This window comes from Ambystoma mexicanum, chromosome 1q (assembly GCF_040938575.1).
Source record: "Ambystoma mexicanum isolate Mex_15411 chromosome 1q, UKY_AmexF1_1, whole genome shotgun sequence".
Lineage (NCBI taxonomy): Eukaryota > Metazoa > Chordata > Amphibia > Caudata > Ambystomatidae > Ambystoma > Ambystoma mexicanum.
In genome coordinates, this window is record NC_090922.1 from 550,147,195 (window position 1) to 550,169,817 (window position 22,623).

Genomic DNA, 22,623 nt, shown 5'->3' on the forward strand with positions numbered 1-22,623 from the left:
CCAAGCATTATTACACGGTCCAAAGGGCCCCTGTAGGGGTCTGCTGGGTCCACAGTAGTGGAAGACGGGTCTGCTTCCGAGGGAGCTGGGCCAGTCCTGGCCCCTCGGGAGTAGCGCCCATGACAGCACCCCTCCTCAAGGCTCCTCCTAAACTTGTCCTCCCCGGGGGTTTTGGTTTATCGGGAAAGGTTCGGTGAAATTTCTGGACTAGACGAGGAGCATGGACGTGGTCATAGGGTTCCCATGACGTTTCCTGAAGTCCGTAGCCTTTCCAGTCGATTAGGTAGAATAGCTTCGATCTGATGATTTTAGAGTCCAAAATGTCTTTTACTTCAAATTCGGGCTCCCCATTCACTTGAATGGGCTCTGGAGGATTGGTCAATCTGGTTCCAGGTTGCATGAGTTTCAAAAGAGATACGTGAAATACAGGATGTATTCTCACATGGGTTGGCAATTCTAATTTAACGGCCACTGGATTAATTATGGCCGTAATTGGATATGGTCCCAGGTATTTGGGGTTGAAGGTGTGAGGCCCTTTAAGCGATAAATGTTTGGTGGACAGCCAGACTTGATCCCCAACCTGGTATTGAGGGGCATTGCTTCGGTGTTGATATGCTCCTTTTTTGTACCTCTCTATAGCTTGTTGTAGATGTGCAGTCGCTTCCTTAAAAGCTTGGGTAATAACGGTGTGCAATTGATCCACGGCGGGTGTTCCAAGATCTTGAGGTAGATCAAGGTTGGAGGTTCGAGGATGAATCCCATACAAGATGTAGAAGGGACTCTTCCCGGTACCCAAATGAACTGAATTGTTGTAAGCATATTCAGCTATCCAAAGGATGTCCTTCCAGTTACTCTCTGACTGTTGTAGCATGCATCGTAAATATTGGTCGAGAGTCTGGTTTGTTCTCTTGGTTTGCCCGTCGGTCTGGGGATGATGGCTGGTCGAAAGTCTTACATCGATTTGAGCTAATCGACAACAGCTATGCCAAAAGTGGGAAATAAACTGGCTCCCCCTATCTGAGATTAGTACTGACGGGAAGCCGTGTAGCCAGATGATGTTTTCCAGAAATACTTTCGCTAGGACTGATGCTGAAGGTAAGCCTTTTAGCGGAATGAAGTGGGCCATTTTAGAAAACAGGTCCACAATAACAAGAATGGTGTTGTACCCGGAACAGGAGGGTAAGTCTGTGATGAAGTCCATGGAAAGGGTATGCCAGGGACACGGTGGGATGTCTAATGGTTGCAGAAGACCAGCCGGCCTCTTCTTCTGACCCTTGTTTTGAGCGCACACACCGCAGGACATCACGAATTCCTTTATGTCTTTTCTCCACAAAGGCCACCAGAAGTGTCTCTTCACCTTTTGTGTGGTTTTGGCAATGCCAGGGTGACCCTCAATTAATGAATCATGATAGCAGGAGATTATCTGTCTTTGTAAATCGGCGTGTGGTAGGAACAATCGTCCTTGGAAATAAGGCAAGTCATTGCTTACGGTGAAATCTTTTCCTTTTTGTAACCAGTTCAGTAAGTCTGGCGAGGTTACAAGTTGTTTAGTTTTTTCTTCAATATCCTCAATGGATTGTGAAGAAATCAGACCCACGATCCTTTGTTCAGGAATTATTGGTACAGGTTCTGGATTGGCAACGTTATCTCCCATTCCAATTCGGGAAAGAGCATCTGCTTTGCCGTTCTTGTTGCCGGGGCGATAAGTGATCACGAAGTCAAATTCAGCAAAGAATAGAGCCCAGCGAAGCTGTCTGGAGGATTGAGCCTTGGCTGTTTTCAGATACTGCAGATTTCGATGATCGGTGATCACTGTGACGGTGTGTCTGGCCCCGAGGAGATAATGCTGCCATGCCTTAAAAGCTGATTTAATTGCTAGAAGCTCTTTGTCTGTGATGGTGTAGTTGATCTCAGGCGCCGAGAACTTCCGAGACCAGAATGCCACAGGATGCAGTTGGTTAGTCTCTGGATCTCTTTGTGATAGGACTGCTCCCATTGCTAAGCTGGAGGCGTCGGTTTCAACGATGTAAGGGAGGTCCGGGTGTGGGTGTTTCAGTATTGGCGCCGAGGTGAATTTAGCCTTTAGCTCTTGGAAGGCTTGTTCTGCTTCTGCGGACCATTCAAAGCGTTTATTTTTTCTTAAGAGGGCGGTGATGGGTTGTACCACTCGTGAAAACTCTGGAATAAATCTACGGTAAAAATTGGCAAAGTCTAGAATGCTTTGAACGCCTTTCCCGGAAGTAGGAGACGGCCATTTGAGGATAGCGTCTACTTTTCTCGAGTCCATGTGGACTCCTTTGGGTGTCAGAATAAATCCCAAAAATTCGACCTCAGTGACATGAAAAACACATTTTTCGAGCTTGGCAAAAAGTTTATGTTGGCAAAGTTTTTCAAGGACCGCCCTAACATGATTTCGATGGTCAGCTTCTGAAGATGAGTACACAAGAATGTCATCTATGTAGACGACAACGCAGACATCAATGAGCTCTCTGAGGACATCATTCATAAAATATTGGAAGGCGGCCGGTGCATTGCATAGTCCAAAGGGCATCACTTGGTATTCAAATAGCCCATACTTAGTGCGAAAGGCCGTCTTCCATTCATCTCCTTCCTTGACCCGTACCAAGTGATAAGCTCCCCGGAGATCAAGCTTAGTATAAATACAGGCGTTTTTTACCAGGTCAAGGAGTTCCGGGATCAGAGGTAAGGGGTACCGGTTTTTTACTGTTATCTGGTTCAGAGCACAATAATCTATACAGGTTCTGAGGTCACCTTCTTTTTTTGGTACGAAGAACAGAGCCGAGGATGCAGGGGACTTCGACGGACAGATAAAGCCATTTGCCAGGTACTGGTCTAAACACTGTCGCAGATGAAGGTTCTCAGGCTCAGTAAGGGCGTAAATCCTACTGCAAGGGGGAGTTGCACCGGGTAGCAAATCTATCTGACAATCGTATGATCTGTGGGGTGGCAAGGTGTTAGCCTGTTCCTTTTGAAAAACATCTTGGAACTCTCGATACTCTAGAGGTAATTGTGGACCGTCAGCCGTTACTGACGCTAGGCCAATGTTGGGTCGTGGATAACAAGTTGGTGTGCACTCTGGGAACTTTATCGTCTTTGCTCGCCAATCAATCTGAGGATTGTGTTTCTCCAACCAAGGAATCCCTAGAATTACTTGGAATTGAGGAGCCTTGATCACGTCAAACACAATTACCTCCTGATGCCCGTCTTGGCCTAGTATCGTCACTTCAGTAGTGCTATGGGTCATTGGTCCGGAGGCGATTTCCGTCCCATCCACCGTGGTAATGACGTCTTTAACCACCTTTGGACAAAGAGGTAAGTTCATCCTGGAAGCCAATTCGCGGTCGACATAATTTCCAACTGCTCAGCTATCAATGTATGCCTTAATTGCATGCAAACGATCCGGTTGCTCTGGGTTTACGAGGACCATTGGCATTATGAAGTGCGAGGTCAAAGAACTGGTTTTTACGCTCGGCAAGCGGACCTCTACACTTGTCGGACGAGGTCGTTTCCCGGCTCAGGCTTTTCAGAACTCTTATCAGAAGCTCCCACTGTCTTCTTAGGTGGTTTCACCGGGCAATCTCGAAGAAAATGTCCTGAATTTCCACAATAGAGACATAGTTGCATTTGTCGTCTCCTGTCGCGTTCTTTCTGGGTTAGGGGACCCTTTACAACCTCAATTTGCATAGGTTCGACGGCTTCAACTCCTTTGGTGTGACTTTGAGGCTTAGGGAACACTCGTGTTTCAAACCTGGATCGATCCGCCTTTCTGTTTTGTAGTCTGTGATCCAATTCGACCACCAAATCAATGTACTCTGAACAATCCTGAGGAGGATTCACTACCTGGGCAAGGGCGTCTTTGAGTTCGCCACGCAAACCCCTGTGAAAAAGCGTGATTCTTTTGTCCTCAGGCCATCTGGTTTCCACGATTAGCCTATTGAATGATGCAATGTAGGCCAAAAGATCTTGATTGCCCTGTCGTAGGGAAAGGAGTTCGTTGTCCAGGGCCTGCCCCTGGGAATGCCTTGCAAAAAGTCTTTCCATATTTGCCTGGAAGGTCGGGAAATCACAAAGGATCTGGTCATCCTGTGTAACCAGAGGGATCGACCAATCAGCGGCACTGCCGCTAAGATACGAAAGCACAAAGGCTACCTTAGTCTGGTCAGTCGGAAAGGCTGCAGGTCTACAAAGAAAGTGCAATCGGCATTGATTTATAAACACTGCAAACCTTTTAGGGTCACCAGAGAAGCGTTCAGGCGGTGCCAATGGCACATTTCAAGGTAGGTTGATTTGAACAGGATTGGCTGAAGCCGCTGGGATATAGCTCCCTCCTGAATTAGGTAGCGGGGTTTGCCCCGCTTGTGTCTGTAATAACTGTCTGGCGAGATCATCAGTTCGTTCTTTTGATATTATCAATTCCCTCCTAAGGGCATTCGTTTCCTGGCGGGCAGCATGAACTTCAGCTCTTAATTCCCCTAATAACTGGGCCAGTTGGTCTGTGTCGGAAGTTTCCATAGCGCCTGGGTAGGAGGTTATTGGTGGGCTTCGCGTTCTGTAACGCTCACCTGATTCCCACGGAGGCGCTGATCCCGTCTGGGCTGCTATCGTTTCTTCAATTGAGAAGCGTAGAGCTCGGACGACTCTCAGGACTGGGCTTCCTCTTATCGAATGTCTGACTTGCAGGGTAAGTTTTCTGCAGGTGGAAGAAAAAGGGTTAATCACCGTTTGATGGGATTCCTTCTCCCACCAATCGCCAGTTTCTCCCACAGGCTAGCTTTCTACTTGTCTCGGCGAGCTCTCACCTTAGGCGTATAAATGCTGAGCTCTCCATCCTGCGTCTGGTGCAGGGGTGCGTGGATTCCAGTTACGTCACTGGATGAGTTCAGTGTTAAGACTCAAGTCTTTTGCGGCCTTAGTTGTGGCACTGTTGCTGGGATGCCGAAGAGCAATGCCGCCGTTACTGCATGAGTGGATGCCTGTAAGTATACTGTAGTCTTTAGGCTTTAAAAGATGGGCACCTCAATAATGTCCCTTTTCCTTTGTTTCAGGCCTCGGGATGCTGTGGGCGTAGTTTTCCGTTGCCGCTGCACGTGCCGATGCACGTAAGTATAATGTTCGTTGGCCGCTTTTAATGGCACCTCTAATAATGTCCTTTTTCTAGTTTTCAGGTGCCGGGATGCTGCGGGCTTTATATCCGTTGCCACTGCACGTGCCGATGCACGTAAGTATAATGATCGTTGGCCGCTTTTAATGGCACCTCTAATAATATCCTTTTTCTAGTTTTCAGGTGCCGGGATGCTGCGGTTGATGCGGCCGCTTCTGCACGTGCAAAAACTGGTAAGTTAAGATGAATGTGACTGCCTTCACCCGAACCCCTTTTTAATTATGTCCTTTGCCTTTCAGGTGCAGAGAAGCTGCCGAAGAGAAGGCCGCAGTTAGCTCCGTTGCAATCACGGATGGATCAGGTAAGCGGGCGCGGCTGCGAGCGAGTTGCACTTTTCTAACCTTATGTTTATTCTTTGCAGGTTTTGCCGGTGACTGGATTCCGGGATCTGGTAAGTATTGTTCTGTGTCTTTCTTCATCCACAGGTTGCTGCGCGGAAGCTGAAGATGACTCTGGACCTGGAATGCAGGAGCGTGTTCTTCCACCGGTTCCTCCCAGGTAAGAAAAGAGTTCCTGAATGGAGGGAATAGTTCCTCCCAGCCCTGATGGCTGGGGACTTCAACCAGACTGGATTGTTCTGGGTAAATATGCAGCATGGTCTGCCTCAGGTAAGTCCACCCAAGCATTATTACACTGTTTATCAATATGAGCCCGGCGCCTATGACGCCGGGACTGAAACCCTTCATGAGCCTGGCGCCAAAGGCGCCAGGACACGGTCCAAAGGGCCCCTGTAGGGGTCTGCTGGGTCCGGAGTAGTGGAAGACGGGTCTGCTTCCGAGGGCGCTGGGCCAGTCCTGGCCCCTCGGGAGTAGCGCCCATGACAGGAGATGAAACAGAAGTATGGTAAATCAGTCATCAATGAAAAAAGGCTAAAGTTACAACAAGCACTAGTATCACAACATGAATGAGATAGGGGTGGGAATACGGTGAAAGAAAACCCTATGTTATAGCTGGGCCCTGGCTCGGCTCTAGCTGTGAAATCCCTGGCTCTCCCAGCTCTACTCTAGAAGCTTTCACTTTTAGTGCTAATGCACTCAGGCTGTAGTTGCTGCACATAACCTCAGTCTTTTCTGTCAAGGTTTTGGAGGTCTACTTCCAATAAACCTGCCTATGCAGCAATGAACTTTCTCAATTTTTAGCCAGACCCTCCCATTCTCAGGCTCCCCTTGAAGGATTTAGATAACAATTTGAATATACACATTGATTGTGATAATATTTAAATAGAATAGAGTCACCAGCTAACTATGATCTAGGTAGCTGAGATAACTAAGATCACAGAGACCCCTTTTCTCCAGCCTCATTTTATCCTTAGACATACCCCAAAAGTCTCTATGAATGTCCAAGGGGCAAAGCACTAACCCACTGTTGCTTATTTACACCATGCTGTAATAATTTGCACATGAAAAAAAGTGTTTGAGCAAGAAAAGGGTTCCTCTTTTTTTGGAAGGGGCTGTGGTGTGAGAGGAATAAGTAAGAGCGGAAAAGCAACACTACCACCACCAGCTACCTACATCAACCACACATCAGGTGTAGATAGACTACTCACAGGGGGATATTTAATCTCACTGAGTAATGTGTCCTACCAAAGGCATTATGTCAAAGAAAACATATTTTAATCAGTATATAACAATACATATCAAAAAATATATAAAACGGGTACATAAAATCACTTATCACCTCAAGCGTATGTAGAAGAGGGACATCGGGAAAACACAACAAATTGCAACAGTCACTTCCAAAGATGTTCTAATGTTCAATGCATAACTGATGTGCATATATATCGTTACGTGATGTTAGTAACAAGAATTGTGACTTGAACCATGTGTTTATTTCTATTAGACATGGATAAACATCGTCAACACGAAATTGTATTTCTGGGTGATGACAGGCCACTTAAATAAAATGAATTGTGATAGTGGTATGTCAAAGCCCGTCTTCAGGACGCGGGTAATTGGTAAAAAGGTCTGCTACGTTCAGTGTACGGGGCCCTGTATACAGTCGTTAAGACCTTTTTTTTGTTAGTTTAAAGTGTGGAGGGTGAAACGATTTTTTCATAGATTGGGATGATCCTGGGATTCGGCATCAGAATGAATTCATTACGTCTTAGGTGGATGGATTATGCAATCTTATGTAGAGATGGACAGTAGTACTTCTAATGTTGGTTTACAAAACACCAATTCTCTAATGGAAACGTGGAATTCACTACGTTGCCCATAATGCATCAATATCTCATGCACGCTTATACACAAGCCAAACCTTTGGCTTGTGGATTTTCCGCACAACGCGTGTGGATCAACAGACCGCACACCGCGTGTGAATTAACGGACGGCACCCGAGACTGGTATGCGCTGGTAGTGACATCTCGGCCAGCCGGACACATTGTAAGCGACGCCCAGCTGTCATCTGCCTTCAATCAAATGCAGAATTCCTGTGAAACAGAGACGTGGATAACCAGCATGAGATACTGATGCATTATGGGCTTACTTTTAACACACTTTATGTGCTATTCTTTTTCAGCAACTGTAGTTTCGGTTGCATATTATACAACTAGGGCTATACGTACCATAGTACAACGTAATGATTAGAACTGCTTCAGCACCTTAGACCTCAGACCTCACACCTGACATGGGCTAATTTGAGATGTCTTTAAGCTCCCCGCGTGTTATACATGTGTGATAGTCACGTGCTCATAGTCATCATTTGTTGCAGGCATACAGATGGCTGTTACGCATGACATGCATCCAAGCAAGAGACAGCATTACTTTCGCAAGAAGCCCTCACAATGCAACCACATAACAGTATGTACTCAGCAAGATGTAGCGTGCTTTTAGCTAAAAGATACACCACTCCCAGTTCAGTTTCAAATATTACCTTGTCAGTACTGGTATTTAGTACAATAGGCATCACTCATAGCTATGCTTCAAATAATATGTAATCAATGGCAGTCCAATTAACAGAAAAGGGTTGTGGAGAATGGGGGTGTGAAAGGAGGCAACTCCCCACTTAGTTCTTTAGCAGTGTAGCAGGGGCAGGAATCTCACTATTCCCCATATAGATGTGTACAGTTTTTAGTTTAACTATACATCCTAAATGAGACTGTGTGCAGTGTCAGTGTAGCTGAAGATTAAGAATAACTGCTGAACCCATATGCATGCATTGGTGTTGGCCGACCCCAAATCCTCACCGGAAATAATTTGGCTCACAACATTTTGTCAAGTGTTGGCAATAAAAGGCTGTAGGATTTTATTGTGCAGATATGGTAATGGAGATAACAATAATCACATATCATAATAGTATCATACTTTTGGGCACCGGGTCCTGAGGTTACCCCCTCTGGCCCGTGCTGCCTTCTCATGTCCCACTACTTGTTGTGGACACCGTACAGTGCCTTGTACCTCTTTTCCTTTGTTCTTCTCCCTTATTTGTAGGGTGGGAGGGTTTTGTGGTAAAGAAGCAAATTGTGGAAGACGCTGAGTGAACAGCGAACCTCCTGTTAGTTTGGGTCCCTGTTCAGGGTCCACAAACAGATTGTGTTTTCTTAGAGCATTCGGCTCTTATTTATAAGACCCAGGGGAGCCCTGGGTCTTTGATGTGTATAGTAGTGGGGGCTGTGCGCCAGCCCCCGGCCAGATAGCCGACTTGTCTGGCCCCCTGAGGGGGGGAGGGGTAGGTCTTTGAACCTGGGCCCTGCCTGACTGTTGGTTTTCCTTAGGTGCTTAACACCTTGTTGCCTGGAGGGTGGGTGAGGTGATTGTTCACACCTCACCCTTCCTCTAGTTTGTGTGGCAGAGACTGCATGTGTCTGTAGCTTGTGGGGGAGAGGAGCAGGTGTGGGGGTGGGGGCTGCCCCTCTCCTGCCCTGCTGAATGGTAAAATCAGTTACCCTGCCTCGCCTTGGGCGGCCCTGCGGCATTGCCCATAACTGCTGAACCCATATGCATGCATTGGTGTTGGCCGACCCCAAACCCTCACCCGAAATAATTTGGCTTCACAACATTTTATCAAGTGTTGGCAATAAAAGGCCGTAGGATTTTATTGTGCAGATTGGTTATGGAGATAACAATAATCACATATCATAATATTATCATACTTTTGGGCACCTGGTCCTGAGGTTACCCCCTCTGGCCCGTGCCGCCACACACGGGCAGGTTACCGGCTGACTGTGTTCCCCCGAAAGTATCTCCTAGTAACAGCCCCTGGAACCTAGGGTTGCTGAAATTTCTTGAAAGAAATGTTCCATGCCCTGGTTTGATAAGTGAGTGCCGTCTTTAAGAAAAAGGTCTGGGTCACCCAGGGTAATGGCCGGATGCTTTATGAAGCCCAGCCCTCTTGCTGTACAGAATTTCTCTAGCCCCCTGTTGAGTTTTCTTCAAGCAATGTCTACAGATTTGTAACAGTTGGCCCCCTGCCATTTCTTTCTGGGTAGGATGGCGGATAAGTATATTTCTGTTTCCCTCCAGTTGTGTGAAATGCCCGCTTGGGAAGAGCAGATTTCCTCAAATAGGTTTCTCCTTCCTGATGTAACCAGATCATTGCCCCCTAAGTGTATTATCAGAAATTCTGGCGGGTCTCTGTATGCGACCAGCTCTGCTAGTGTTTCGTGGATGTCGGCCCACCGTAGGCCTCTGTATATGAGACAATGGTGTTTCTGAAGGGTGGCCCATCTTTGGTTTCTTCCGCCCAACGGCCTGTCCTGAAAACAATGGAGTGGCCGACAATACATGCTGATCTGAGTGAGGTCCTCCCTTCGTCTGTTGTTTCTGCAGGAGGGAGGGAGAGAAGGAAAAAAGGGGGGGTGGTGGCTATATTAGCTGTGGTCTGATGTATCTTTTGTAGCAATCTGACTTCCATCTCCCTATGTTTTTTTAGCTCTTGTGCTGCCAGGCCTCCTTGCCTTGCTGAGATGGCGGCACCTATTCTAAAGGAGTGGGTGCCAAAACCCTTGGGGTCCCACCCTGCTTTGCTGATTGCTTTCATCAGCACCCCTTTAAATTGGTAGCGGCTCAGTGAACATACTGGGCAGTTTGTTACTTCATCAATACAACAAATGTTGATGGTTCTTTTGGCCTCAGTTTTTGACTGTTGCATTTCTATGTTGACGCTGTCATGTCTGACCCTGACCTCCATAACGCCTAACCCATTTGAGGCCTCGGTGCTGGAGGCGATAAGTGCTCCAACCCGGAAAGCCCCAAAGTAGGCCAGAAAAAATGCTGTTTTGAATAATATGATCTCATATGGGTACAAGCATATGGCTTCCAACTGGTCTGCTATTTTTACCAGTTTGTTGAAATCAAGGGGGCGGCGGGTGTCTACCTGGGGCCCTTCAACTCTGGCCCATCCTTTCATAGCGTAGGAAATGAGGGCGTTCTGGGTGGGGTCTGAGTCACCCCTTATTTTTGAGAAATATGAGATTGCTACTAGGTGTCTTTTTGCCCAGTCTTTCTTAAAGCCCCACTCGTGCACCCATTTTAAGAATGTTTCTATGTCTTTAATCGTTATTAACTCGACGTGGTTTAACCCTGTGGCTCTAAATACTGTTTGCAAACACTTACTGTACTGAGCTGCAGTAGTGCTTGCCAGTGCTTTCTCTGCCATCTCTGTTAAGAACCGTGAGCCAGGGTTCGTGTTTTCTGTGGGCAGTGAGTTGCTGGCACCCGTTTAAGAGGTGCCTGCTTCTTGTTGGGCATCCGGCCTGGGCTCTCTGGTGCTGGCGTTGATGCTGTTATGTTGTTGGAACCCGTTTTTGAGGTGCCTGGTTCTTGTTCGGCATCCCGGCCTGGGCTCTCTGGCGCTGGCGTTGATGCCGTTATGTTGTTGGCACCCATTTTTGAGGTGCCTAGTTCTTGTTGGGCATCCCGGCCTGGGCTCTCTGGCGCTGGCGTTGATGCCGTTATTCTTGTATTCCCATAATTGCCCAGCATTCCGCTGGTATTGGAGTCATCTGCTCCTGGGCGTGTGGCGCTAGCTCCCGGAATCTTGGCCACTGAAAGAGAGATAAAGCATCTGCAATATTATTGTCTGCTCCAGCGATGTGCTTTGCTTTGATCACAATGTTTTCTTGTAGTGTGACCGCTGTAATGGCTGGTAGGACTTTCAGCACTAAAGGGCATTTAGTAGATCTTCTGTTTATGGAGCCTACCACGGCCATGTTGTCACACCAGACCAAGAGTTCCGTGTTAGCTAGCTGCCTGCCCCAGATGTGTAATGTTAGCCAAATGGGAAATATTTCTAGGAGGGTGATGTTTTTTGTCCACCCTGCAGATTGCCATGTTTTGGGCCAGTGTCCTGCCACCCATTCTGAGTCTAGTATGGCTCCAAACCCCCTGTTCCCGGCTGCATCGGTGTAGAGGACCCTTTTTGTCCATGTGTTCAATGGCATACGCAAATGTGCGGTCCCGTTAAATATTTTCAGGAAATTCCCCCAAATTTCCAGATCTTGTTTCACCTCTGTGCCTAGCCGGATGTGCAGGTGGGGTTTGGTGTATGATTTGATTTTTAGTTCCAGACTTCTGGAAAATACCCTCCCCTGAGGGATGATTCTGGCTGCAAAGTTGAGACTTCCTGCTAATGAACTGAATTTCTTTTACTGTGCCCTTCTCTTTTGTTGTCAGGCTTTGTATTTTCTCTAGGAGTTCTGCTATTTTTGTTTTCGGGATTTTGCATAGGCCCCTTGCGGAGTCTATTTCAATACCTAGAAAAATTATTTTGGTGGCTGGTTTGGTTGTTTTTTCCGCTGCCAGGGGGATGCCCCACTGTGAGGCCATTCCTTCTAACTTCGCCAGGGCTCTGCTGCATTCTTCAGAATTTGCTGGCCCCATTACCATGAAATCATCGAGGAAGTGTACTATCCTGGTCCCTGGTCACTGTTTTTGGAAAGCCCATTGAAAAAAGGAGCTGAATTGCTCAAATAGGGCACAAGATACTGCGCATCCTATGGGGAGACATCTGTCTACATAGAATTTGTTTTTAAAAGTAAAACCTAGCCATTGCTGGGAGTCTGGGTGAACTGGCAATAATCTGAAGGCGGATTCAATGTCCAGTTTGACCATCAGGGTCATTCGTGCCACATTCCTGTATGAGTCTTACCGCCTCTTGGAAGTGTGTAGGATACCGCGGATTGTGTGTACGGAATGCGGTCGTTTAGCGATTGGCCCTTAGAATAGGATAGGTGATGAATCAGCCTCATTTTCCGGGGTTCTTTTTTGGGGACCATACCTAGGGGCGATATTATGTACTCCTTGAGAGGCATGTGGTCCCAAGGTCCCGCAATCCTGCCTGGTAGTAATTCCTTCTTAATTTTGCTTTCCACCATCTGCGGGTTGTCCCTGGCTGACTTCAGGTTATTTGGAACATTCTGAGACCTGATGCCCTTGAAGGGGATGACAAAACCCTTGGTGAAACCCTGCCGGATTGCTTCGCTGGTTTCTCTGTCTGGGTAATTCATGAGAGCCTCTCTGGAATTTTTTGGATTGATGGGGGTGCTGCACGGTGCTAAACATGGGGTTGGTGGGATGCTTTTGGTGCTACTCTTTTGTATTTTCGGCTGGCAGTCTCGTGCAGTTGCTTGCTGCGTGGTCACCATTGCAGTTTGTGCAAGTGTGTTTGTACCAGCATTCTTTTCCCCATTTGCACTAGTTTTTCCCAAAGTTCCTACATGGCATGTTGGCTTTTGGTGAGTGGTTTTTGTTCTGCCTGTGGGCATTAGACTTAGCCGCCCATGGCTGATTCTTCCGAAAGGGCTGTTCCCCTTTTTTGTTGTTTTCATTGTCAGAGAATCTGGGGCCCTCTGGGTTTTTGCTATTTTTGGGGGTTGTTTGTGCGATCTCCTCCTCTGAAGGAGGCTCAGCGTTTAACATGTATAAATCATTCTGGACCTCGTCCCATTCTATGGCTGGCCTCTCTGACATGCTTCTCCTGAATCTAATATCATATGCTAGCCAGGTCTTCCCTTTTTGAGCGATTTTCACTTCTCTGATTTTATCCATGTATGCCCATAATTTTCTGCCATCATTGGGGAATTTTTCTTCATATATAGTTGCCAAGATGGCAAAGGCCTGTAGCCAGTTATCTCAATTCTGTTCTACCTGGGCGTTTCTGGCTATTGCTTTCTCCTCTATCTTTTTGGGATCCCTAAAAGCATCTTTCCCCTTGCGCTGGGCTTCTATAAGTGAAAAGATTTCGATGAACTCTTTCGCCCATATGGCTTCTTTGATTGTAATGTCAATGTTCCATGCTAAACACCTTTTGTATCTGTTCAATATTTCTGTCTGAAAAGATTTAAGTTTTAGGTCTAATTGGGTACTACTAATCATCACCGTGTCTGATGGGTTGTTGTTGCTCACTCCTGTCTGTCCTGGTGTATTTGTATTGGGGATTGTCCATGCTTTTAAAGCACCTGTTGTGTCAGGAGCTGCCGTTGTTGGCATAGGTAAAACTGTGGTGGCTGCTGCTGGTGTTGTTGGCACCAGTGTTATTGGTGCTGATGGGGCTGATGCTGCTGTAGCTGCTGCTGGTGGGGGGGTTCACTATGATGTCTGGAACTAGTGGTATGGTGGTGTTTGCTAGCCTAGTCTCGGCTGTGGGAAGTGTTTGTTTGCCCCTGATTTCTAGCAATAATTGCTGCATTTCACTCATATTCTCTTATACTTTAGACAGTTTCTTATTACCTTTTCCCATGCCTTCTCTAGACTTCCTTTTCTTTGATGGTCTCGTCCTCTTGACTGGTTGGTATGGGGACCCCTTCTTTTGGTAGGCCATAAATATTTTATCTGACCCAGGCCTACCCATAATGCTCAGCTGCCTCCATGGCTGCAAGTAGGTGGGGTGATTTGGGCTTCTGTGAAGGTGTTGGAGGTTCCCGTGATTTTCGCTTGGGACCCATGATTCTTTGGCCTGAAAAGCTGAAAATGACATGGCCGCCTGCGACCAGGCGCTTTGTTTGTTTTTCCTCCATGCTCGCTTGTGCCGGCCTGGGATCTTGCTTCTGCACGTGTACTTCCCGGGGATTCTTCTGTTTAAGCGAGGTTTTCGCTGCTCGCCTGTAGTGTAAAGTTCTGAACAATGACAATGTTCAAAGGAGGGGAGAAAAGACGCTGCGGGTGCAGTGAACTTTTTGGAGTCTTCTAAAGAAGCAAAGTGTGGAAGACGCTGAGTGAACAGTGAACCTCCTGTTAGTTGGGGTCCCCGTTCAGGGTCCACAAACAGATTGTGTTTTCTTAGAGCATTCTGCTCTTATTTATAAGACTCAGGGGAGCCCTGGGTCTTTGATGTGTATAGTAGTGGGGGCTGTGCGCCAGCCCCCGGCCAGATAGCCGACTTGTCTGGCCCCCTGAGGGGGGGCAGGTCTTTGAACCTGGGCCCTGCCTGACTGTTGGTTTTCCTTAGGTGCTTAGCACCTTGTTGCTTGGAGGAAGGGTGAGGTGATTGTTCACACCTCACCCTTCCTCGGCTTTGTGTGGCAGAGACTGCGTGTCTCTGTAGCTTGTGGGGGAGAGGAGCAGGCGTGGGGGTGGGGGCTGCCCCTCTCCTGGCCTACTGAATGGTAACATCAGTTACCCTGCCTCGCCTTGGGCGGCCCTGCGGCATTGCCCAGTATTGGCTTTAAAGTCATGCATGTGAACTGCACTGTTTGTAATGCAGTGAATTTGAGCACAATCGGGAACCAAAATGCAACATTGACAAGTCCTAAAGCGGAAAGCTACCTTGGTAGCTCAGGAGGTTGAGTGGCTGTTTTGGGGATGCTGTTAAAGCTACATGTAACTCCTATAGCATTTTATGATTCCTTGGGAAAAATAGTTGCATTAACATGTGCCGTTCAACCATCGCAGGGGTTGGGCTGGTCCTTTGCGGACGATGGTGGGGAAATGTTTGCCCCCATGGTGAAAAGCTAATGTTGGCACTCATGAGAGCACAGTTAACTGATGTTAGAACAATATAAACGTTCAATTGTGGTTGAGCAGTTTGAAAAGCCCATAACAACAACAGAAGTATACCCTGCGATAAACTACTAAAAGGAAGAGGTACACAAATGACATGGTATTTGTCGACGAATTCATACCACAAACAACCCACAGATTACAGAAACAAGATTGTGAATTTTAATGTAGGCAACATATTTCACTTTGGAAATGTCTTTTTGCTGATTCTTGTTAAAATGTTGCCGGTGCATATCGCAAACCGTGCCCATCATCTGGGAATCCCTCTTTTAACACGAAGAGCCCCACCCCAGTGATAGTCATGGCCCATCTGTTCCTGTGGTGTCTGCTTCAGGACAGATTAAAAGACAGGCTGCGGAAACAAAGAATGCTGAGAGGTGTCCGTCATAGGGATGGGGGCGCAGCAGCCATTGCCCACCCTTGCCCCCCAGGCCAGGGACGCATAAGTCGGTGACTGAGAAGATCTCCGAGGCGAATGAGAATGATATACAGACCAGGGTGAGGCCCTGGAAGGTATAAAACACACATCGCCAGCAGTGGATGCCATGTTAGGATTAAGAGGCGCAAACAAGTGAGAGGCCCTTGAGGGGCATTCGCCTACTACTCAGAGACCTCTTTAAAGACACTTTTCAATGGCCTGTGGGAGGCCACCTGCGGTGAGATTGTCACTGACCAATTAGAAGCTCCCTGGGAGAGAGGATATTAATTAGTGAATGGTGGTAAAACTTTTCTAAAAAAAGTGTCCATTCTCCACGCTTGATGTATTTATTTAAGTATTTACTTATTTCAGTTGTTGTGTCTTGGGTGATGATGAAAATATGAATGTGTGAATAATGCTTTCTAACATGTTTCATGCGCTTTATTGACCACATCTCCATCTTTCCTGTCTCTTTCGTGTAGTCTGGATCAGTCTCTGTTTCCTGGGGACGTCGGGTCAGGGATCCAGCCCTGAAGTGACCGCGCGTGCAGGAGAGACGGTCACTCTGCCTGCCCCGGTCACTACAAATATCTTTACAGTCAGCTGGTACCGAGGGACAACACCGTGTGACACACAGACGATCTTCACTTACAACCCGTCAACCTTCAGCCTGGCCAACGGCCCCCAGCACACGGGCCGGGAGGTGGCACTTTCGGACGGATCCTTACAGATCATAGGCGTCCGCACGAGTGACACCGGGGCTTACACCGTGAGCATGGCTCTAAATTATGGATCGATACCTCAGAGAACCACCCAGCTCAGAGTCTATGGTAAGTGGCGGAATTACAATATAATTCTACGTGTTCACATTAGAAAGGAGGGACATTGAAACATTCAGGTGTCCGTAATTCTTGAGACACATTTGTGTGATTTTCGGGAGACAATTTAACATATAGCGCCAGATGGAGCGTAGCGAACATGATTCCATTGGACGTCAAAACGCACGTTACATATTTGATATTCCACATAATTGCACTATGTCTGATCATTACTTTCAAGGTACATCGGAATGAAATACATTTCTTTTTGTCCTGATTTCTGCGTGATGAGGCCGCATGGTCGGCGCTGCACACCATGCACATGATCACACTAACTCATTCAACGCATCATCCTTAGGACTTCTCACTGCTGGCCAGTGCCTCCCCTGTCAGAGGGACCTTTGCTCACAGGGAGGGGTGTCTCTGCCTTCCCCAAAACAGCACTGTGCCGGTACGGGTTACATTGGGACACGCAAACAGTGCTGTGGCCCCTTGCTGGAAAAACACAAAAGACGGAATTGGTGGTTGGAATACCACAATTGGTGGTTGGAATACCACAGCCTTCTATATGAAGCTGTATTCACCACAAATGTGCACATGGCACAGGACTTTACGTGGGCCAGGGCTAGCTGCAGCCGAGCCCCGTTAAGCTCAGAAATCTCGTTCCGAGGCAGGGCCCTGCCAGGGCTCAGTAATATCCCCTGGCAGCCCCTGCCACTAGAGGACAAGCATTTTTTTTCTAAAGCCTGAAGCTCCCGCTCATGGGTGAGAGCTTCAGGCTTAAAAAGAAAATGCCTTTAATCCATAATGGTGGCACCGCAGCTGCAAGGCATCTCTTCCAGCAAGAGATGCCAGTGGGACTGTGCCACCGTTATGGAAGAAAGGTGATGCCGCTGGAAGCAGAGGCCTTTTTTTTCTAAACGCCTGAAGCTCCCACTCATTTGCGGGAGTTTCAGGCTTTAGGAAAAAAGGCCTGTCTTAATGGTGATGCTGCCCCTCCTCAGGCATGATACCTGGTGAGGTTCAGCACCACGATTAAGGCTGAAAAGAGGAGGCGCTGTCTGCTGCCAGGCAAGCTGTTAGCAAACAAATGCAGAGATCAGAACCATCTCCCGCTGATCTCTACAAAATGCTGCCTGGCAGGGGTGCCGGCTGTAGCCCATTGAGCCCGGTCTCATAGGAGGGGGCGTGGCCTAATGAGCCAGCAGGCGACTCCGCACGTTAAGCCATGCCCCCTTCATAAGCCCCAGCTCATTTTACAGTGCACTTAAGGCACCGACATGGGGATATATTTTCTCATGAAAAAGGCACGTAGTAAGGATTTAGTACCAAAGCAGACCGTAATACTTCCATCTCAGGTGACAGCCTGGTGATTTTTTTGGGGTTTTGGCATATTTGGTTGTGCGCTAGCTAGGGGAGTTCGGGAGCAGTCTCTCGCATGGGCATGGTAACTGGCCGATGCTTATGGGATGAAATGACAAAAGCACCGGCCGGCCTTGATTTTTTTCTCCTTCCAGTCCTTCTGCATTTGCAAGAGTGTGTCTGAAAAGTAAAGACCTAAACTCATCAACCTTCTTTGAAAGGGCAGACCACCCCCCTAAGTCTGGATCAGTATATAATATGCACACCATTACATCTTAATGAACACATTTGCCGGGGTCCATGTGTAAAGTTGCACAATGATAACCCGTGCATCTGTCCATTTTGGACCCATTACTTAGCAATAACTCATTCCTCTTTTTCCCCCAGAAAAGTGTCACATGAGTCTTGCTTTGTTTTTTGGCATAAAAAGGCCGCAGATTTATTTTCCACAATATCATAAAACACACTGCACACAATAGTGGAAATAATTCAGAAGATGCGGTGACTGCTCCGTGTCCAAAAACCTGCTTCCCCCTTTCCTTCCAAAAGTCCATCATAGGCCCAACTCCCCCAGCCCTTTGCGCCTGAGCCTCGCCTGCCCATGCAGTTGTTCGTGGGCGGGGAGAGTGCCGTTTCCTTGGGGGAAGCTGAGCTCTTGTTGTTCCCCCAGATGCCCCTGCCGTTTAGGCTCCCAAGGGGTGCTGGTCTAGGAAGAGCGAAGACCCTTCCAGCTTTCTCCTGGCTCATCCGGAGTCTGTCTGTTGTGTTTGGTTGCCCAAACACCGCCACACCGCCTGTCGTCCTGCGACGTTGACGATCAGGCCTCCTTGCTTGTCCTGTTTGTAGGGTGGGTGGGTGTAAAAACGAAGTCCTCTGTTGGCAGGCGGGCGTCCCACTGCCAAGGCTGGATGCTGCCTGCAGTGGGAAGCCCGCTTGCTTTAAAGGGGGGTAGCCCCGCCCCTTTCCATTGTAGCCCTTCGCAGGCTTTTTCCCCATTTTGCCGTGCTGCCTCGTTTTCGCGGGCTTTCCCCCGCTTTTGGCGCGCTTTGGCGAGTTCCTCCCCTCCTCCATCCTGAGGAGGGGAGGGAGATTAGGCTGAGGAGGACACCGCCCGGGTTATCGGGGTGCCTCCTCCATATTCGGAATTTCTGTCATCACTGTCATTCAACATGAAGGGCGGTGATTGGATTTAAAAATAAATGTGCTGTTTCCCAACACGTGTTTCGCGACTCGTGGCAGTCAAATGTCCGGAAGTTTGTGATTTTTGCTCTTGTGGTCCAGTTTAGTATAGATTATTCCAGCACAATAGCTGGTGCACTGATGGGGATCCTGTTCTGCCTGTTAGACCCATACTAACATACTCCCCATTAGAGTCCATTGATCAAGAATTGCAAGCAGGGCCGGTCCTAGTATTTGCGGGGCCATTTGTGGCAAATTAAGTGCAGTGTCCCATAATTTACATTTGATGGAATCACAGGAAATGACATTAAAGGAAGTGCCAGCCACTCTCTTGGCTCCCTCTTCTGTGATCATTTGCAGCTATTAACCCCAGCTTCCATTTCTTTAGGAATTTTGGCACAGTATGAAGCAACAAGGAATGGGCGATAGAATGCACCTATTCCCTAGGGGTCTCCAGTCTTTTCAAACCGTATGCTGTCACTTCAAATGTGTTTTGCAGGCAAAAAAATAGACCACTTTAACATGATAACTGATCACTGACATGCGTGTTAGGGAGAATTCTCATAAATGTGCTAATTTCCCTTACCTTTTGAGACCCCCAGCAACTTTGCTGGATTTTTAGGACTTTAATTTTTACCTGGAAAGAGTGTGAGCATTTGTTCCCACTCTTTCATGTATTTTGATGTGTGTTTTACTTTTGTGTTCTTTGGATATGGAGTTTTAGACAACTCCATAGGCATCATCTTTTCTTGTGTGTCACACAGCACCCTCAGTGCAGTGGCACAGGGATGTCTTTCAGACTTCCCAAGGTTTAAATACCTTCTCTGGGACTGACTACTGTCTCCAAGTGAATGTAAAGTTAAATTGACTTTGCTAGTCTTTTTAAATTTCTAGACCCAGCACACACTGCCTTACAGCAGAGTGCTGAAGGGAATACCTAGTATTCCCAATGCCTAGAAAACTCATGTAGCACTCAAATGCTACCCTTTTCTCTCAGAAGGGCTGGTGGAAGTGGTATTACCATAATTTTCCCGACCTCGACCCGTTTAAACGCTCCCGTAGCTAAAATCCACTGGAGCCATGTTTTTCAAGATGGCGTCTGAGCCCCATCTGAAAAAACATGTTCTGATCGACTTTTTTCGCCCTTTCTTTATGGGAAGGCCCTTCTAGTTTTTGTCTCTGCACGCCAAACGAGGTTTGGTCCCTTTGTTTGTTTGCCTTTGGTGGGCTTCAGTTCTGAAGACTGCCTCTGGCGCCCGAGTGTCTGGGGTGGACAGGAAGTGAGGGAGGTGCTCAAATCTCCCTGTGCTTAGTCTCCTAGGAGACCAGAATGCACCTTGGCATGATCGGCTGGCTGACTGTCCGGCAAGGACAGCCACCCTGCTGGGTGAGTGGCAGCTAGGCTGGAATTAATGGAAGAAAACTGTTTAAAAGGCAGGTCTCTGGGACTTGGAAGGCAGAGTCGACCACTGGAATGAAAAAACCGAAGCCGAGCTGAAGGAAGACGACTGCTGTAACTCCTGCACCGTTAGTTTGCCCGGTGAAGCCCTGCTGCAGGTCCGAATAGCCTGAAACTCCCACGACAGAGAAGCCCCTTCAAGGACGACTTCTTCCCTTGAGCTGGGGGGAACAACCAACTCGCAAGCCACCTGGAAACCGTCTCCATACTGGTCAAATTTTCTTCTGAGTGCTGTTGAAAACCGGATAGCCAGTGAGAAGGATACCAGCTTGTGGACTTTAAGGCACTCACAGCTTAAACCAATGTTTTGCCAAGATTGTGGACTCGTCCCTGTGCAGTGCAGGAGCCTCCCAATGTCCTCCCTCTGATACCCACGACTGATGCCCAGGAACAGCGAGATCTGCAGGAACTGCCAGGAACAATTGCCTCAGCTACAGCTTTTCTTCATTACCAAGGTACTGTGCAAACGCGGTTGAGAAATCCTCTCTGCCACTGTGAAAGTTCGTGAAACTTTCCCAACTTTCGAGTCTTGTTCGCTCCTAATCTGACATATAAAACTTTTTTGTGCAAACTACTTCTGAGAACATTGCCATAGACTTAACCGTTTACTACCAGAACCGTGCTATCCTATACAAGACAGTTATCCATTGACTTTGGCCCAGGCCTATTGAATTGAACTGCCTCTTGTAGTGAACTGAAACTATTTGCCCTGCCTAAGAAAGTATTTGTGTTTAATTCGTATAACTTGTGTCTTTTACTCCCATTTAAAGTTACTGAAGTGCCATTTTGCTCCCACTTCTAGGGAGAGTAACTTGTTCAGAAACATATTGGTTTGGTACTGGAGTATATTATAGTGTGATATTGAGCTGCTTATTGCTAGTGGAATGTTTTCTAAATGACTGTGTAAATAAATTAATATTATTGTACCAAGAAACCTTGAGTACGTGTTTGTTTGAACCACTGTGATTGCAAGTCCTCTGTGTAACACCTTGTACTGCTCACATCCCTCTTGAGATAAGCCTGGCTGCTCATCCCTGCTACCACAAAACTGTGTAGTACAAACTTATTCCAAAGGTGAGATTGTGCTTACACCTGTAGTCTTAATTGTGTGTAGTGTTCCCAAAGGGTACTACATGTAATTCTGCCTAACACTGGTGGCAAGTGGTGAGGATAAAGTATAGCTGTTATATTGAAAGTGCTGCTTTTACTGTTGTTCAAATAACCTTCACTAAGCACCACTAGAGAAGACATTGTTTTATCATGCCTGATATGGATAACTGCAGACAGGAGACCTTAGTCATTTTAACAGTTGATCAACTAAAGGAAATGTGTAAAACTAAGAACCTCACTGTTAAGGCAAAAAGAATGAATTGGTAGAAAGATTGTTGGAATTTCAAAGTCTGAGAAGTAGGTCTGCTATACCTACTACTGCAGCAAATGTGGAAAATGATGATGAGGATGATAATGTTTCAGAGTCCAACTCAAATGTAATTGATGAGTTAGAAGAGGCAGAGGAGTCTCAAGATGTAGGCCCTACTGCACCTCTACCTGCTCTTAGGCCTCAACCTTTAGCCACAGGGACCCTACCAGGTCCAGTACTGAGTCCGGAGTTTGTCTCTCTTTAAAAGATGAGACTTGAGTTAGAGTTCAAAAGGATCCAAGCACAAACTGAAAGTAAACATCAAGAACTTAAACTAAGGGAAATGGAATTGCAACATGCTCTTGAAATGAAATTGTCTCTTGAGAATGGTTCTCTCCCAGAGTCTTCTAGGTCTTCCAGTCCTAAGAGGCCCCGCATGCCCTAAGATGGAGTAAGTATGCATGAGGTTAAGCTTGATATTTTTGCTTGGTTAGCTGCTTTTCAATATAACGATGGGATTCAGGAAATTACAGGGAATCAGCTGATTCATTGGCTCTTGTCTAGGCTACCCCAGGTTGCAACTGATGCTGTAATGGAGGTGGGGGAAATAGACAGGATGGAGTATGAACATTTGAAACTAGCTTTGATAGCTAGGTTTGGGAAAACTCCTTCCCAGTATCTTAAGAGGTTAAGAACACTCAAGAGGCATGATGGTACCCCTTGGGCTACCTGGGTGTGTGAATGTTTGAAAAACATAGATGGTTGTGCTAAGGGTTACAGAGTTAACACTTATGAAGGTATGAGAAATCTGTTCATGTTAGAGTTATCTATGATGCCTGCTCTCCTGAGCTCAGACAGCACTTGGCTGATTCCAAGGGTATTGATCCAAAGTAGTTAGCAAAGGCTGCTG

The 22,623-nt window shown here is 47.1% G+C and overlaps 1 protein-coding gene across 2 annotated transcripts in view; it reads left to right on the forward strand.

The window, feature by feature from the left end:
• Window positions 1-22,623, forward strand: part of LOC138531375 (carcinoembryonic antigen-related cell adhesion molecule 5-like) — a 348,843-nt gene that overhangs the window by 113,136 nt on the left and 213,084 nt on the right. For both annotated transcript variants that reach the window (XM_069640987.1, XM_069640986.1), the window contains exon 3: window positions 16,018-16,365. In XM_069640987.1, the coding sequence (XP_069497088.1) occupies window positions 16,018-16,365 (348 nt within the window). The remainder of the gene's footprint in view (window positions 1-16,017; window positions 16,366-22,623) is intronic.